Source organism: Lutra lutra, chromosome 6 (genome assembly GCF_902655055.1).
Source record: "Lutra lutra chromosome 6, mLutLut1.2, whole genome shotgun sequence".
Taxonomy (NCBI): Eukaryota; Metazoa; Chordata; class Mammalia; order Carnivora; family Mustelidae; genus Lutra; species Lutra lutra.
This window is the reverse complement of record NC_062283.1, coordinates 139,588,410-139,608,064: the sequence shown is the minus strand read 5'-3', so window position 1 is coordinate 139,608,064 and position 19,655 is coordinate 139,588,410. Positions and strand designations below refer to the sequence as shown.

General features: G+C 38.1%; 1 protein-coding gene across 1 annotated transcript in view; it reads left to right on the top strand.

Annotated features, from left to right (window-relative positions):
- The window catches only part of SYNE1 (spectrin repeat containing nuclear envelope protein 1), a 472,480-nt gene that overhangs the window by 191,549 nt on the left and 261,276 nt on the right, over nt 1-19,655 (top strand). Inside the window, 10 exon segments of the mRNA XM_047733936.1 lie at nt 475-635; nt 2,610-2,760; nt 5,841-6,068; nt 6,452-6,550; nt 8,391-8,578; nt 8,970-9,093; nt 10,743-10,909; nt 13,153-13,306; nt 15,623-16,251; nt 18,846-19,025. Coding sequence (XP_047589892.1) covers nt 475-635; nt 2,610-2,760; nt 5,841-6,068; nt 6,452-6,550; nt 8,391-8,578; nt 8,970-9,093; nt 10,743-10,909; nt 13,153-13,306; nt 15,623-16,251; nt 18,846-19,025 — 2,081 coding nt within the window.

Genomic DNA, 19,655 nt, shown 5'->3' with positions numbered 1-19,655 from the left:
ATCATATAGTATAGGTATACAGTGAATAAGATTTAACAGCATTAAGATCAGATGATCTCTCTTTTCAGGGAACTAGTTAACAATATGTTTATTTATAGGTAAATATCAGTGATACACTGTATTGACTAAAATATCCTTCAATTAAATAAAATATGTTTATATTAATTGGCCTAGAAATCTCTTATCTATGTGACTGAAAAAAAAAATCAATCACCATTAATCATTGCCTGAATGGGGGCTGTAATAAACTAACATATTGTAGAGAAGCTAGTTAGTTATAATGCAGCTGAGAATTCAAAGCAGTAAACCCAAACTAGGGAACCATGGAAAAAGATTTTTGTGAGAATTGTTGGATAACTATGAAGGTAGATAGGATAGAAGATAGAATAGGTAGATAGGATAGAAGGTAGATAGGATAGAAGATAGGATAGAAGGATAACTATTCTTCCTAACAATGATAATCTTTTTTTCTAGGAGTTTTCTAAACGAACAGAAGGTATTACAGTCCAGGCTGAAAATCTTGTGAAAGAAGCTTCTGAGATACCCCTTGGGCCCAAGAATAAGCAGCTGCTTCAGCAGCAGGCTAAGTCAATCAAAGAGCAAGTCAAAAAATTAGAAGACACACTTGAAGAAGAGTATGTGCTTGACAAGTCCTAAACTTTCTTCTCTGAGATAAAGTTTCATACAGTCTTTCCTGTATATTGTATTCAAAGCATTCCTTTAAAATCTCAAAGTGTCTGTGTATTTCAGCATGTTTTGAGGAAGCACTCACAGTTCAAAAGAAAGTATCACCAAGACAGAAAACATCGTCTATATAACAGAGCAGAAAAATAGAAAAGATGTGGTTTTTGCATTGTAAACTGACTTTGTTCATGAGAAAGCCATATCTATTAAATTCTGTGGCCTTCATACAATCTGAGAAAGAATCAATATTTACAATATTTTTTTTTACTGTACTGTTCTGCTGTCACCAGTTAGACGGAAGAAGAGATATTTTGGTTGTGTAGATGCTGGGCCTAAATATGTGTGACATAGACCAAGTGTCTCCATCTCCAAGAAGCTCACAGAGCTTGTTTATAGTGCCTCCATATTTGAATTGTCACTGATTGATATACTGTTTCCAAAAATTAACTTCAAAATTTATTTTACTTTTTAACATCTAATATTTGTTTATTGAAAATGAAAGAAAAAATAGTTTAGCCTGTGGTATGCTATTATGTGCAAAATGAACACACAAAAGAATTGTAGGGGATAAATATATGAAGATATGGCCAGTGTTCCTCAACATAATATGGCCACACATTTTTATTAAAGTAGATTTACTGGCAAATCACCAATACGTATTATTCTTAAGATATAGAACGTAATTTCTAAGGTGGATTTTTTAAACTGTAAAATTTGTTTTTAATACTAGTAACACCTTAAAATTAACATTGTACCTTTGCCTAAACCTTAAAATTTGTTAAATAATTTAAAGGAAATTATGACTCAAAACTTTGTGAACTTTCTATTAAATATTATCCATCAAGTTCTGGAAATAATGAAACTCAGAGTTTATTAGAAAAGAAGCTGCTTTTATTAGAAATATCCATTTGAATCTATTTCATTGGAAAACTTGCAATATAATTTAGCTTGTATTACCTGTACTGATAGGAGCATTAGGCACATCCAGGGTATACATTTGAGACTACAATATTATTTAATTTAATATTCAGTGATGCCATTGCATTCTTCTTGATGTCTTCAAGTGCCTTTTGGTAAACAGGGAAATTGTTTCATTTTTTTTTAACCCAAGGATGTATCAGTTCAATGATATACTATTAGTTTCTTAGTCTTTTTCTAACTGAAAGCCATAATCACCTGGTTATATACACATAGCTAAAACAAACTGGACATCTATAACTTATATTTTGTTCACTAGATTTATAACAAATAAAGCCCAGATTTTCTAAAAGCAGTTAGGGTGCTCATGTACAAGACTGTATATAGAGTCTTTTGGAATCAAGACTGGACCAACATGGGAGAACAGCTGAAATTGTTACAGATCGTAAGTTGCAGGCTTAGCTCTAATGATAGAAACAGTTCCTGTAAGGCAGCGTGGGATTCAGAGTATAAGCTCTGTCTTGACTCATAAAGGTACATTCTATAAAGATCTTTGAGTCTAGAGCATCCCTGCAGTATCTCTGCTCTGAGAGCAAAAGGACCTTGTCCATGAAAGCCGGACTGCTAAAAGTTTCCGTGCGCTGGAATCTATGTAGGCAGCCTTATTCAAAGTCCTGACAACTACTGGCCACATGCAGAGTTTACCTAGATTATACCTGGATTCAAACCCCTTTGGACCCAGCTATATTTTTTTCAAAGCACAGTTCCATTCATAACATAGTGTAGATACTACCTCGTTAAATGCTCATTCTCAAAGGAGATAGAGAGGAAGACTTGAGGACTCAATACTCAGATCGAATGTGCATTTTTTTCCTGTTCCAGTAGTTTCAACTTTGACATCGTCACAAATGCCTTTGCTCTCTTTTCATCTGGTGATTTAAAGGAAAATGTGTTGTTGTTTTCTATTCAAGTGCTGCATTTTATTTACTTAATTTGGTTAATTTTAGTATTAAAACCATGGAAATGGTGAAAAACAAGTGGGATCATTTTGGCAATAATTTTGAGACCCTGTCCGTCTGGATAACTGAGAAAGAAAAAGAACTCAATGCCTTGGAAACTTCGTCATCTACCATGGACATGCAAATCCACCAGATCAAGGTGACCGGCTCACACGTTACATTTATAATCCATGTCTAGCTTTTAAGAACTCGTTTCTTACATATCATCCAGTGCTAGTTGGCCCCACAATAAATCTTTCACTGCTATGTGACTCTATTAAAATTCAATTCACACAAAATGTTGAGTTGAGAGGTCTTGATTGATACTGGGCAACACTTTATAGCTGGAATTATGTATTAATATTTTCTGACTTATGCATTCAAAGTCAGTATTGTGTGCAATATCATTAAAATGTTTTTATGGTTACATTATTCTTTTCCTTGATTCTGAATTAACCCCATTGGAGTGTTCTGTTGATTCATCTATACCACCCGAAATGGATTCATCACCTACAGCTTTACTTTGTAAGTGTCATGCAAATGTCTGGCTCCAGTATTAGTGGCATTTACCCTCACAAACCACAGGGGGGAGCAATTACTTTCTTTAGGGGAAGACCTCAGCCTCCACTGCTCAAACGCACAGACTGCATTTGGGCACAGACTGAGACGCTCTGATACTTACTGCTATCCCAGCTCCAACATGACCACATGCGTAGACTGTCATTGTTCAGTTCATTCAAATAGTTTAAGAAAAAATGGACTGAAAGAAATGAATTCTTTCATTTATAGTTTTTATGCAACACACTTTCAAAATGCAGCCACTTTCCTATCTAATCTTTTTTTTTTTTTTTTGAATGGGAAAACCCTCTTCCATTTCATGCAGTTAAAACCGGTAAAATAAATACCAGGTAGTTCACATTATTGCTCAGAACAAGTCATTACCATGTTCACAGTGGAAGGGTGCTATGTCACTTAGCTACGATTACATTGCTGGGCAGATTATCCTGGTTTATTGTGCATCTTTTGCAATCAAGGTTACATGGAATCTGGTATATATGGAGTCTGCTTATGTCTTGTGTGGTGTACTAGGGAAAATAGATGTCAACCCACTGAGGAATATTCATGAAGTATGTTTAATCTCTAAAACTGTTTTTAAAAGTTGTCATTTGATCATTTCACTACATCCTAAGTAAACAAAGAATAGCACCTTTAAATGACTTTATCAAAAAATTTCTTCCAAAAAATTTTGGCATACACTTTTTAATGTGTTTATTCTTGCTACAATTCATCTTATTAATTAAACCTTAATTCAATTCCAGGACTTCTGAAATATATCAGTGATCAATTGTCATCGCCTCTTTACTCTTTAGGAAACAAAATGATTACACGTTTTATTTTTAAATATATAAACATTCAGTTATAGATTTCCATGCCAGTAGACTAGAAATACATTTTAATATTCCAATATAGTATTTTGAAAACATCTAAAATGTATTAAATGAATATGAGTAGTAGGAAAAAAAGTATTTGCTAGAAATAAGCAAAGATGGTGTGGAATACACTGGTGCTGTGAAATTTAGGCAAATAATTCATATTCTGTTTCCACTCAGAAGACCACACTATAGGAAACATTAAGAAATAAGGTAACAATTGTCATGGTGTTTCACTTTAAAACAACCTTTGGATTAAAATGAATGAAGCATTTGCCTTGTCATGAAGACATTTTTCTATAAGCCCACTTTTAATTCTTCATTGCATGCTATTCCAAATTGACCGGTTTTCTTATTCTTAATTGATAATTTACAAATGATAAGAACATACACTGAGTACCTCTTCCATCTTCCCTTTTTGGATTAGAATCCAACAATATGATTACATAGTTTACATCTATGAATTTGTTGGTAACATGTATTAATTACTATAAAAACTAAGAAATTTTGTCTTATTTTAGATTGCTTCACTGAGCTAGTGCAAACACCTAGAACAATTTTGGCTCATAGGAGACACCAAGTATATATTTGTTGAATTGATGAGTAATTTTTCTAAAAAAAAAAAAACCATCTTGAAAAACAAAAAAGAAAGGTTGTATTCATGTTCAAATAACAAATATCTATTAGCTATACCACTGTAGTCCTGCCTATGAAAAATAAAAATAAAGTAACGAACACCTGGCACTAATCTAAATTATTCCTGATAGTCTCATCTAGACCGAATTTATTTTTGACTATGTTGTCTCATGTAGACAGAAGTCACATTTTTTTTTTTTCCCTGTGGGGTAACTGAGACTTGTCTGAATTTTTGGCTTTATTGGATTGGAAGATTTGGCTCTTTTTCTCAGAGAAATCATTTTCATTCTCTTATGCATAAATAAGCCTCTGTGTTTATGACAGACTTGCCTCCTTGCGCCCACACACATCCTTGGTGTCTTTCAGTAATTCTCGTGTGTTGGCTGATACATATAGTGTCCTCCTGCTCCAAACGGAAATGATACTATGTAGCTTCTTCACTGTGCGCCCACAGCTAATGAGGAAGCAGTGGTTAAGAGCAGCTTCGGCAGGATTAGCATCGCCTGGATATTTTCTAGAAATGCAAAATCCTGGCCTCACCTTAGACCTGCTGAGCCTGACTCCCTGAGGATGGGGGGCCAGGTGATCCTAACGTATTCCAAATTTGGCATAAAGACAATACATTTGAAAAGACTGGTTTTGCAAGAGTGGAAATCAGACAAGCTTTTAGTTTGGTGAAGATGAAATACTCAGCTACATTTGAGGAAAGTTAAACGAATGTCGACATTAGCATTTCTATGAGTCACTGGAACACACTGCTTCCCAGATCAGCTGGTACAAGGCATGACTCGGAGGATAAGCAAGGAATTCTCTCTACCTTTAGAGATACTTCTTGTTTGGTAAAACATGAAATACAAAAATGAAAAATATGAAACACAGGGACATCTCCCTGTTTACTTCTCTGCAACAGGGGTAGGTCTTTCTCTGATTCTTTATGCACAGAACACGACCACCATCACTTCATATTTTCCGACATTATCTGCATATCTCTCCTCCCCAAATGAGGTCAGGAAACTTATTGTGTTTGTTCCTAGCTGGTCTCCAATGGTCCAAGTGTGTTGAAATGTCAGCTAAGAAGCCCTCTCCTGATTTTCTCTCTGTATAGAGAATCTATTATTTCAGAAAGACAAGCTTACTCAGCCTATATTGTCATTTTTCTTGTTTTAACTATTAGGTCACAATTCAGGAAATAGAAAGCAAGATCAGCAGCATTACAGAACTAGAAGAAGCAGCTCAGTCTTTTGCTCAGTTTGTGACCACTGGAGAATCTGCTCGAATCAAAGCGAAGCTGACACAAATAAGAAGGTACTGGGAGGAGCTCCGGGAGCATGCACAGTGTTTGGAAGGAACAATCCTGGGACATTTATCTCAGCAGCAAAAGTTTGAAGAGAATCTTAGAAAGGTAAGAATGGGTCCATGAGTGCAAAAGATATTATTTCCTATTGCATTTATAATTAAATGCAGAAATAGTGAACTAAGGGAAGACACAATTTGCTAATCATTTACCCAGTTGTCAATGATGACTAAGCTTTTAATTATTCATGTGATACCTTTTTTGAGGGAATATAAAAATGTCATTATCCATTGTGTTCAGATAGGCATTAAGGCTTATCTATTCCTTTCAAATAATAGGACACACTGATTTTAGATTTTTAAAAAATATGTGTATTTAATAATTTTATTGGAAGTTATCAAAAGAGATAAGCATGCTGCTTCCTTGGTAACTTTTTCTGCCTCGATGTACATTTTCCCCACCATTATCTTTATATTTCACTGATGTTTTAGATCCAGAAGTCTGTGTCTGAATTTGAAGATAAACTTGCTGATCCACTAAAAATATGTTCTTCAGCCACAGAAACATACAAAGTCCTCCAAGAACATATGGTAAGAGCAATTTGATAATTCCTGCTTGAAAACATAGTAAATGTTTTTATGATGGTTAACATTGAAAGGATCTTTATGTTACTTGAGGAATGACATATATCAAACATGTTCGCCTAACACAAGAAGTGTAAGTTTACAAATAAGTTTTTATTAAAAATGCATATTAAAGGAATATTCATTTACAGCATTTCTTCCTCATACTTAAGATATGATTTTTTTCTGATTTTAGCTCTAGTAAATTCTGTTACTTGTTGCGAGCATTATAAAAAATTAAATGTGCATAAAAACATGCACGCGCAATGACGGATTTTAGATTTTTAACCCACAACAGTCAGATGTGCAAAGAATATGTCCTCACTAGCCTTTTACCAATGGCTACCTTTTTTGGTCTGCTGCCTGAACTAGTGACTATTGATGGGTGTTCACAGAGTAACAGATGCCTTTGGTGTAATTTAGGGAAAGAAGCAAAGAGGGAGAATCAGGAGCAGAGAAAAACCCAGAAGAAATGTGTTAATTTAAAAAAACATATCTGTTACCCCTATCTATGTGTACGTACGCCGAGGGAAGGGGCTGCAGTGATAGAAAGCAAAGGGTTGACAAAAGCACATCTAGAAAGGGGAGTGGAATTTATAGGTTTGAATACTTACAACAGGAATGGGGGGGGCGGTGCTGGGTGGCTCAGTCGGTTAAGCTTCTGCCTTTGGCTCAGGTCATGATCTCAGGGTCCTGGGATCGAGCCCTGCATTGGGCTCCCTGGTCAGTGGGCAGTGGGGAGTCTACTTCTCCCTCTCCCTCTCCAACTCCCCCCGCTTGTGTTCTTTCTCTTCCTCTCTCTCCCTCTGTCTTAAATAAATAAATAAAATCTTCTAAAAAATGTGTTTTTGTGCTACTTAGGTAATTTTTTTTAAATACCCAAAACAGGAAAGGTGGGAAAACTGAATTTCATGGAATTATTTTAATAGTTTACTAAGTTAATAATTGAGTACCAGAGAGGATACTATTCTATTTTTTCTAGTATTTAGATTTTGTAAAGCAAATTATTTTTCTCTGCCTTGATTGTCTGATCTCTAAAATGAGAATAATGAAAGAACATAACTGTTAAGATTCTTGTGAAGATTAAATGAGTTACTATATGAAATGGACGTAACATAGAACCTGCCACATCCTGAGATAGGATGATAGGATTATCACTGATTCCTGATAGCAGCTATGCCAGCCATAACTGATATATATATATATATCATATATATATGTATGTGTATATATATATATATGAGATATATATTTATTTATTTATTTTTAAGATTTTATTTATTTATTCAACAGAGAGAGATCACAAGTAGACAGAGAGGCAGGCAGAGAGAGAGAGAAAGAGGAGAAAGCAGGCTCCCCGCCGAGCAGAGAGCCCAATGCGGGACTCGATCTCAGGACCCTGAGATTATGACCTGAGCCGAAGGCAGAGGCTTTAACCCACTGAGCCACCCAGGCACCCCCCCCCCATATATTTTTTATAGAGGTTATGGCATGTTACATATAACTCTTGTAAATTAAACAGAGGTTTTTTAAAAGGTCATATTTGGCATAGAAGGAATAATAATTTTCACAAATTATCTGAATCATTAAGGGGAAATTGAAATTATTCAGATATACAAGAGTAAATTCTTATTTGGGGAAGATCCTTTCCATTTCGTTTTTGATTTTTGCATTCATAAAGTAACTCTCCTCACTTTGACTACGTCTCTCAGATCATGGACTGAGGGAAAATTTTGAGTGATGATGGGTCTCAAAAAAAACCGTCGGCCTTGTTTCTTGATGTTGTGCTTTCTTGGCCTCCCGTTAGGATCTCTGCCAAGCCCTGGAGGCACTGAGTAGTGTGGTGGCCACTACCTCAGCCAGCGCCCAGAAGGTGGCTAACAGAGGTTCCTCCGTCCAGGAGGCAGTGGCCCTGCAGCGGAGGTATGAGGAGACATGGACTCAGGCCAAGGAGAGGCAGACAGTGCTGGAGACCCTGCTGGCCCACTGGCAGAGGTGAGCAGCCTTCCTTCCCGAGTTGGCAGTATGGATTTCAACTGGTACTCTTAAGTAGGAAATTCTGGACCAGCTTTTGGGAAATAATCATCCCAGATGTAAAACACATCAACGTACGTGTCTAATATGAGAAGATCTTGGTCTGTGTCAGAAGGTGAAGATCCCTAAAATGGAGAGGATGTATGCATACCTTCCCTATGACATAGATATAAACACTGGTAACAAATACATATGAATGTGAAGGGAATGTTCTTTTTACCTTCATATCTAGGAATAAGAACCAACACTGTATTATTTGCAATGGTTAGTGTTGGACCTTCATATTTGGAAAGGTTTCATTTTCTGGCATAATAATTTTGATAGATTTGTCTCTCATCTCTGCTTTCTTTAGGCTGGAAAAAGAATTATCAACCTTTTTAACTTGGTTAGAGCGGTGTGAAGAAATAGCCAGTTCCCCAGAAATGGACATTTCTGCAGACAGAGTCAAGGTGGAGAGTGAACTTCAGTCAATACAGGCAAGTTCAAGTTCAAATTTCTTCCTTCTTTGACTTTGAGGGTTTCCCACATTCTTGCTTCTCAATGACTTTCTAGTTCATTGCACACTGACGTTCTGCAGTATTCTCCCCAAAAGTTGCTCCTCAGAAACCCCCAGTGACTGTTTCATGCCCTGAGGATAAAAAGCCATCCTTAGTCCACACTGAGGAAAAAAAGTTCTTATCTTTTTTTAAAATATTATTTATTTATTTGGCAGAAAGAGGAGACACAGCCAGAGAGGGAACACAAGCAGGGAGAGTGGGAGAGGGAGAAGCAGACTCCCCACAGGCCAGGGAGCCCAATGTGGGACTCGATCCCAGGACCTCGGGATCATGACCCGATGCTTAACAACTGAGCCACCAGCCACTTTCCAAAAAAAGTTCTTATCTTTTTTTTTTTTTAAAAGATTTTATTTATTATTTATTTTGACAGAGAGAGATCACAAGTAGACAGAGAGGCAGGCAGGCGGAGAGAGAGAGAGAGAAGCAGGCTCCCTGTCGAGCAGAGAGCCCGATGCGGGACTCGATCCCAGGACCCTGAGATCATGACCTGAGCCGAAAGCAGCGGCTTAACCCACTGAGCCACCCAGGCGCCCCAAAAGTTCTTATCTTTTTATAAATACACTGTGAAGTGTTCTAAGAGGGGAAGTCACAGCTCCTTTTCTGAAAAATGGCACAAAGCTATCTGGCCATGTAAAACTAGTCCTACACATCTCTACACAGAGAGTAGTTGCTCTACAGGTTAGGGGACCTGGAGGAGGCTGAAGCCTCTGTGACATCTACATCTGGGCCCAGTGTCTACCAAGCTGCCTCCCACTGTGTTCTGAACATTCCTTGTCCATCCCCATATTCTGGCTTTGTGTGTTTTATCCTGCTTGGTTTAAGTCCCTGTCTTGGAGCTCTTCCTGCCATCCATAGGTTGTGTGACCCTTCTTCAGAAACCTTCAGCAGCTTTGCTTGTATCACACATGTGGCCTCTTTAAGAAGGGGGAGAAAGCACCCTGACAAGCATCTACTGTGCGCCATGCTACACTATCATCCCATTTGATACCATGTTATGCTGTTAGCTCTCTATATGTGTTTATCTTTTATATCTTATTAGATAGGGACTGAAAATTTTATGTAGCACTCACAGCACCTTACAGTTCATTGCCTGATTAAAAATAAGTCATTCTGTTGTGTGAAAGCAAAATGAAGAGCCCTTAAGTTCTCCAGTTTGGCCTAATATAGTCTCTAAATAAAGAAGGAGACCACATTTCTGGTACCCAGAATTGCATCTCTATTATTGTTAGATATGCACTGTTTCTCTTTAGCAATAGCTTTTCTTTGATTCTCTTTACCTACACAGTTTTTTCATCTTGAAAGAAATTCTACAGCTTCTAAAGTTGCGTACCTTAATAGAACTCAGATTCTGGAACCCTAATTCAGGTTTCAGTAGTACTTTAAATGTTTCATTAGAGGTTAAGCAGATCCATTCTAAATCAAGTAATAAAAACTCTCTTTAAGCCTGGTCCCAATGACTTCTGTGTTGTAAGAATGCAAAGTCTTTGGAGAGCAAACACCTGTGTCACATGGTCCTTCCTAGTCAGTCATGCTGGGATGAGATCTAGAATGTATTCTGTTTTTCTTAGGCACTGCAAAATGAAGTTGTATCCCGGGCCTCGATCTATAGCAGCCTTTTGCAACTGAAGGAATCACTATTCTCAGTGGCCTCCAAAGATGATGTGAAAACAATGAAAGTACATTTGGAACAGTTGGATGAGAGATGGAGAGATTTGCCACAGATAATTAACAAAAGGTTGGGTTTTTTAAAAAGAATATTTTTATATCATTCATTTTTTAAATGGTAAGCATATAAATTAAGAAAGCAGAGATTTTTTTGCTTTTACTTAATTGAGCTATTCAAAAAGTATGGAAGGGAAAGAAATTACTTTGTTGTTTGTGGTGGGTATTAAGGAGGGCACGTATTGCATGGAGACACTCAGTGTTGTATATAAACAATGAATCTTGGAACACTGCATCAAAAACTAATGATGTATTTTATGGTGACTAACATAACACAATATAAATAAATAAATAAATAAATAAATAAATAAGCTCCAGCAAAAGAAACAAGCAACAGAACTAAAACCTACTGAATGGCAGAAGATATTTGCAAATGACATATCCAATAAAGGGTCAGTATTCAATTAAAAAAGGAGTTAGTATTCAAAATATATAAAGAAATTCTACAAACCCATCACCCAAAAAACAAATAATCCAATTTAAAAATGGGCAGATGACATGAATAGACATTTCTCCAAAGAACATGGCTAACAGACACTTGAGAAGATGCTCAACATCACTCATCATCGGGGAAATGCAAATCGAAACCACAATGAGATGTTGTCTCACACCTGTCAGAACAGCTAAAACAACACGGGGAAAAAAAACAGGTGTTGGCGAGGATGCAGAGAAAGGGGAAGCCTCTTACACTGTTGGTGGGAATGCAAACTGGTACAGCCAATGTGGATAACAGTATGCAGGTTCCTCAAGAAATTAAGAATAGAATTATCATATGATCTAATAATTCCACCACTGGGTATGTACCCAAAGAATGAGAAAACATTAATTTGAAAAGATATATTGCCCCCATGTTCATTGCAGCATTATTTACAATAGCCAAGGTATAGGTGCCTCCTTAGCGCAGTAGGCAGCGCGTCAGTCTCATACAATAGCCAAGCTATGAGAGCAGCCCATATGTCCATCAACAGATGAACGGATAAAGAAGAGGTAGGGTGTACACACACACACACACACACACACACACACACACACACAGTGGAATATTACTACTCAGCCGTAAAAAAGAATGAACTCTTGCCATTGGGAGCAACCCAATTGAATCTAGAGAGTATCATGCTTAGCAAAATAAGTCAGAGAAAGACAAATGCCATATGATTTCACTCATATGTGGAATTTAAGAAGAAAAACAAACAAGCAAAGAAAAAAGAGACAAACTAAAAAACAGACTCTTAACCAAAGGGGGGTGAGTAGGGGGAAGGGTGGAATAGATGAAAAGGATTAAGATGTGCGTACTGTGCTGAGCGTTGGATAAGGTACGGAGTTGTTGAATTGCTGTATTGTACACCTGAAACTAACATAACACTGTTATGTTAACCATACTGGAATTAAAATTTTTTAAAAAACCCTCAAGTGCTCAAAAATCAGCATTTCTGATGAACCTCAGTCCCAAATTTTTGTCTCACAATTAGGGAAAATGATCAAACTAATTGAAAAATATTGAAGAGGGTAGGGTTGCTCGTGTTTGTATTATTTTTGCCCAAGCTGTTTGTATACTGGAGAAAAATGGTAATTAAAATTTTGCCTCCCATGGTATTCTCCACTGAGGCAGTGGTGGTATGGAACAGGGCTGCGTCACATGAGGTCAGAGGAGTGGATTATGTGGGGTCCCTCATGGGCCACAATAAGAACTTTTGGAGTTTGCCTTCCTATGTGCAACAAGTGGCCTCTGTGTTAAGCTTGGCGGACAATGTTCTGATTACATTAAAGCCATTCCTAGCTGTTACCTAGAGAGTGAACTGTGGAGACACAATGGTTCCCACTAGTCTCTCTAGTGGTCTCTCGTAGTCCACTAGAGAGTGGACTATGGAGACAATGGCAGGAAGGAGGCCACTGAGGAGTCCAGGAAGAGATGAAGCAATTTAGACCCAGGTAGGCTTGTGGAAATGGGGAGGAGAGCACAGACTCTACTGTGTATGTGTTACAGGGGTGGTATATACAGATTAGATGTGATGATAAAGAACCAGGGGCATGAAAGATGGCTCAGAGGACCACCTTGGGGACAGTGGTAATGCTAAGTGAGATGCGGGAAATTGAGAATAAAGGGTTTGAGAAGTAGAAGACATCAGAGATTTCGGTGTGCCCACGTATGACAACATCTTTTTGCCTTCAGTTAAGGTTATTGCAACAACGAACACATCATGAACTTTTTCTGTTAACTTGTGGGACATTTTCACTTTAACAACTTTCTCTCCGTAGGATTACTTTTCTTCAGTCCGCGGTTGCTGAGCACCAGCAATTTGATGAACTGCTGCTTTCCTTTTCTGTCTGGATTAAGCTGTTTCTCAGTGAATTACAAACTACTTCAGAGATAAGCATAACGGACCATCAAGCAGCATTTACTCGGCACAAGGTAAAGGGCATACTTTAAGATCAAAAGAAGAATTTATTCATAAAACAGCTCTGAAATTTTAAAGAAAAGCATTTTTTTTTAACCCAGCCATTCTGCCCTAGTTTAACCTTGCATCCGTATGCAGATGTTTTAATAATGGAACATATGGGTCCTAGCAGTGTGTTACACAGATAAATTAAGCCGATAAAACCGTTTCACATGAACTAGACAACCACATTAAGACACTATTTTTTCAAAATGGAGTAAGTGATTTCTAGGGTAAAGTGATGAGACTGTTTGTTTTCAAGCTTCTTGGTTTGTTTTGTTCCAATGCTGAAAACTAACAGGGAATTCCAACGCTTTAATGATGCAATTTTACTAAATTACTGTTTAGCTCAGAAGTTATTTAAAATTCATGATTTATTTTCCTTATCTGTAGATCATGCATAATATCTATCCTGGCATTAAAAAAATAACATTTAAATCAAGTGTTGGGGTAGTTGGACATAAGCTACATAATAAACTTAACACAATATTTAATGATAAAACATTTAATATTTATAGAGTGCTCATTCTGCCCTGGGCTTGCTGATTGGTTTTACCAAAAGGAATAGTACTTTCTTGTATCTTTATGATCTCAAGTAATTTGTGTCTTGTCATGGGACACACTTTCATTAAATGGCAGTGTAAGCATGATGAGCTGGGGGAGCCTCTCGGGTGTCATCACAGTGTCACTCTCGTTCACTTTTGGTCCTTTCTGCACGACTGCAAAGGTTCTTCCCGGCTTGCTCTCCTCTTAGTTTATTAGTACTCGCTGAACGTCTATAAGACAAGCTCATAAATCAGGTCAACCAGAGTATTCTTAGGGTAAATCGGTCAAGCATTTGTTAACTCAGTGTGTTGGTTTCAAAAGGTTGACCCCCCTGTCCTTTACAAACTTATTCTTGGGTTGTAACTGTAGAGAAGCTTTTAAAGAGATTTGTGTCTCAAAAGGGCAGAGAATGAATTGTAAATTTTCTGAAGTAAATGCTCAAAGCTTCTTTCCAAAGTTTAATGGTCAAACTAAGGGGCATTTAAGGCCCTTGTGTTCAAGATTAAGTGGGGTGATAATTTCTCTTTAATGGGAAGCATGCTGAGATTGTTAGCAATGCTCTAAGAGATTTCGAACATGATTTATTGTGAGCAAGTCAAATTGCCCACACAACAGTCTCAAAGAGTTCATTTTTGTTTCTTTACAGGAGGCAGCTGAAACCTGTTTTCATCTGCCTCACCCGCTGCCTCTAAAGAGAGGCTGATGCCCATCTATTCCTAGGCTCCTTCCCTACAAGCTGTTAAAATGAACATTATTGCATATATATTTAAAATTTCCAAACTTCAGTATCTTTTATATAGATAGATAGTAATATAATATATAGTATTGTTATAATATAGGTATATATATTTGTATATATACGGTATTGTTAAAAAACAAACATTTACTGAGTAAATTTGAAGATTTAATTGGCTTTATGAAGTGATTTGTGAATCAGGCAGTATCTTATCCAGCAAATAGAAAGGAGCTCAGGGGGCTGTAAAAAATGGAAAGTTTTCATTAAAGGAGAGTGGGGCACGGAAGTTATTAGTGAAAGAAAAGAAAGGATCATTTTAGGCAAGGCCACTTTCCCTTGGGGGTAAGAATGGGGGTCTTATCTTGGGTGGTGCGGGGGAGGAGAGGGCCCCTGTGACAGATTACCTTATCAGTACTGACCAGAAAATTCCTGACTGACAAGCTAACGCTGTATTTCTGGAGGATTCTGAAGCCGCAATTGGGTTAGGTATGAAGGACCAGTTTGGTGACATGACCTACCATAAGTAACTCCATTTGGGGCCTGTGATTTGCTTTTTGATGAGATATATAGATAGATGGATAGAGATAGAGATAATATTTTGTTGATATATATATATAATATTGTTGTATATAATATAGTATTTAGGTATGACATATTATTTATACTAGAATAACAAACTTTATGTATACATATGTATTTTAAATCTTCCAAATTATACATATATATATATGTATTTATATAAGATTTCCTTCTACAATTTCTATTCATGAAGACATTCTTTTCCATGCAATGAATTAGTTCCAAATCAGAGTTGTGTTTTATGTGAAACATATAGACAAGAAAACAGGAAACTCTAAGACCGTTTCTTAAAAAAGATTCACCACTGATGACCTTTAAAGCCTACAGCATCCATTGCACTGAAAATGGATCTCAACATGACAGATTGTGAACGCGTGTGTCCTTAGCCACGGTGTAGCCGAGGACTCAGTGACCTGCTCTTCCCTTCCAGGACCACACGGCAGAAGTCGAGAGTAAGAAGGGAGAACTGCACAGTCTACGGGATCACCTAGTCAAGCTGGGTGCCCTGGGTCGAGCCGAGAACCTCCCCCTCCTCCAGGGCAAGGCAGAGGACTGCTTCCAGCTGTTCGAGGAGGCCAGCCAGGTCGTAGAAAGGCGACAGCTTGCCCTGTCCCAGTTGGCGGAATTCCTGCAGAGCCACGCCTCGCTGTCCGGGGTTCTCCACCGGCTGAGACACACGGTGGAAACAACCCAAAGTATGAATAGGAAACAGACTGATTTATTAGAAAAGGACTTAAATCATGCGATTCAAGATGCTAAAGCGCTGGAATCCGCGGCCATCAGCCTTGACAGCGTTCTGGCCAAAGCTCAGTACCATCTTAAAAGCGGAAATTCTGAGCAAAGGACTTCCTGCCGGACGACAACTGATCACCTCTGTTCTGAATTAGAGCGAATCCAGAACCTTCTGGGAATGAAGCAGAGCGAAGCAGATGCCCTGGCAGTACTGAAGAAAGCATTCCAAGACCAGAAAGAGGAGTTGCTGAGAAGCATCGAGGACATTGAAGAAAGGACAGACAAAGAGAGACTGAAGGAGCTTACCCGGCAGGCTCTTCAGCAGAGGTAAAAGAAACGACTGGAACCCCTTGTTCCGTCGACTTTTTATTTGTTCTAGAGTTACCAGCAATGCTTTGATGGTGTCATATTTAGCAACTTCTTTTAATATTTTGAGGATAAAATTAATGACTAACTGGACACTTAAGAAGTACTAATATGGGGCGCCTGGGTGGCTCAGTGGGTTAAAGCCTCTGCCTTCGGCTCAGGTCATGATCCCAGGGTCCTGGGATCGAGCCCCACATGGGGCTCTCTGCCCAGCAGGGAGCCTGCTTCCATTCCTCTCTCTCTGCCTGCCTCTCTGCCTACTTGTGATCTCTGTCTGTCAAATAAATAAATAAAATCTTAAAAAAAAAAAAAAAAAGAAGTACTAATATTTTTTTGGTTTCCTGAAGGATTTTCCTAAGGGCTTTATCTATATAAGCCATGCTAAGATCTTATCTATAACAGACAATAGAGATCATATTATCTATGTTTAAACAGTGTTTCGCTGTTAGTAGAAGGGCCTCGTCGTCTGTAGTACGAATGAAAGCAGAGGCGAGAGGGGGTGATCCGAGTAGCTTTGTAGTCCTGGTGGTGAAAATAGGAGGGAATTCCTTCCTGGTGGCTGCCAGACCCTCAGAAAGACCGAGCAGGCTCCTCAGATGAGAGTGAATGACAGGATTTTGGCAGAGAGAAAATGGCAGAAAATGGTTCTTTTGCAGACAGGAAATGGAAATGATATCCCTGGAGCTTGATAAGGTGATAAAGCTGCCATTTGAGATTCCCATTCCTTCACTTGAAGTGAAATCAGTCAGTTGCCGGAGTCGTTTTCAGCCGCTGCCTTCAGCTGTTTGCTCAGAGGTGTGGAAAAGGCAGACGAGTGGGTTTCAGCAAAGTTGGGGTTTTGTCAGTGCGTTTTATAGAGAAGCTAAGAGGTGAGGGGTATTTTCCTGCAGTACATTTGGAAGTGATTTTTTTTCCTCTAATACTATAGCCTTCTTCCCAATCTTGTTTTTCCTCCTTAATAGAACTTTCTCCCCATTTGTGTTCTCAGGGATGTTTGTCTTCCATTTTTTCAGGGGGCAAAGAAGCAGCTGAAATGCTGTCATACCAAAGTGTCCATAATTGAGAAGGATTTTATTGACATGCAAGACCATTGCCATTTGCCTCCTTTTAATTGGAATTAAGCACTTAGCAAAGGCTTACAGTCAGATCGTAATGGCTCTTGAGGTTTCGTGCCTTGTGAGCATTAGGCCAACCAGCTTAACAGTAAACTAACAAAAAGGAGTAAGATTTGAGGAGGAAAAGTAGCCTCCAGAGTAAAGACAAAAGGAGGAGCCAATCAGCTTTGCTGGCCCGCATCAACGAAGCAGGCAGGAGATCCTGAAATTGCTGAAGAGGAAGGTCCAGGTTGGGCTCAAGAGCCACATCCACACACCTAACACTGAACTCACCAAAGCCACGCAGAGGTGATGGAAAATGTTGCATTCAGTTGATGGATTTATTAAAGCCCCCCGTACTTATACATCACTGTGTGCCTTTGGGCAAATCACTTGTTTTCTTATAAGGTACAGATCATGCTAATGTATGCTCCTAACCACTTTGTTTTGGAATTCAATGGAATTATGCATGGATATTCACTTTATAAACTCTACACCACTATATACCCAAAAGCAAGAATGCATGAGTCCATGGCCGCCTCTATGGGACCACTTTTTATGAGTACTCAAATATTAGTATATTAGGGACCAAAAAAAATAGTTATTTTTATTTTATTTTAATTTTAAAGATTTTAATTTATTTATTTATTTATTTATTTATCAAAGAGAGAGAGAGAGCAAGAGAGTGCACAAGCAGGCAGAGTGGCAGGCAGAGGCAGAAAGAGAAGCAGGCTCCCTTCAGAGGAACGAGCCCAGTGCAGGACTTGATCCCAGGACCCTGGGATAATGACCTGAGCTGAAGGCAGCTGCTTAACCGACTGAGCCACCCAGGCATCCCAATTATTTTTATTTTTATTTTTATTTTTTTTTAAATTTTATTTATTTATTTGACAGACAGAGATCACAAGTAGGCAGAGAGGCAGGCAGAGAGAGAGAGGGGGAAGCAGGCTCCCTGCTGAGCAGAGAGCCCGATGCGGGGCTCGATGCCAGGACCCTGGGATCATGACCTGAGCTGAAGGCAGAGGCTTAACCCACTGAGCCACCCAGGCGCCCCCCCAATTATTTTTATTTTAAATGAAACAGCTGTACCCTTAAATATTATTATTTTACATGAATTGGACTTTGGGACACAGAAGGACTTTTTACTAAAGATAAATAAATACTCACCTGCTTTGCCTACAAGCTCAGCCCTCGTCTTAAAAGTCTTATAACCTGAAATGAAAATAGAAAAAGAGTACAAACTTAATGGAAAGTTGAAGATGAATGGTTAGAATGACTTTAAATTTTCCCAAGGTATAGTCTGTAGTTCTGAAAAGTTAATTTTTAAAGTGTCTTTCACAGTTGCTATACATTAATTCAATTGTTGTGTTGAAAGTTTAGATACCTATAGGCATGCTTTAAGGAGAAGAAATATTAGCCCTTACCTTTGGTAAATTAATAATAAAATGTTTTAATTCACAGATTGAGAGTCTTTAATCAGTTAGAAGATGAATTGAATTCTCATGAGCATGAACTATGTTGGCTGAAAGACAAAGCTAAACAAATTGCCCAGAAAGATGTAGCCTTTGCATCTGAAGTCGATAGGGAGGTAAACCGCTTAGAGGTTACCTGGGATGATACCAAAAAACTAATTCATGAAAAGTAAGTAAAAAAAAAAAAAGTTTTAACTTTCTATCTTGTGGCACTAGGCAGGCTGTTGTCTGTCGATTTGCATTGGTGTGATCAAGATTTGAATACCTTTTGCCACTTCTGTATTCTGTGTCTCTTTAGTACCATTAGAGAGTTAGTCGTGCAGAATTTTGTTGTGGAAGTTGTTGAGATGGCAGTGACAGGTGAAATTCACCAGGTGAAAGCAGGAGCTCTCAACAGTTATAAGGTGCTACCAATGAGACTTAAAACTTTTGAGTTTCTTTTTTTTTGTTTTGTTTTACTTATTTGTAATTAAGGTATGATTTGCATATAGTAAAATTCATCCTGTTTAGTGTATGCCCTTAAACTGTATGAGTTTAATGCACATCTAGTTAATGAGTACACACACATAGTTAATGAGTAACTATTACAACTATCAAATCTCATATAGTCATTCCACCTCCTGAAAAAGATCATTTCATTGTATTCAGCGCCTCCTCCGCTCCTAGCCCCTGGCAACCTTTGATCAGTTTTCTGTCTCTGTAGTATTGTCTTTCCAGAATCACATACAAATGGATTTTTTCCAGTTTGGATATTATAAATAAAGCATCTATAAATGTTCAGTTTTTTGTGTATACATAA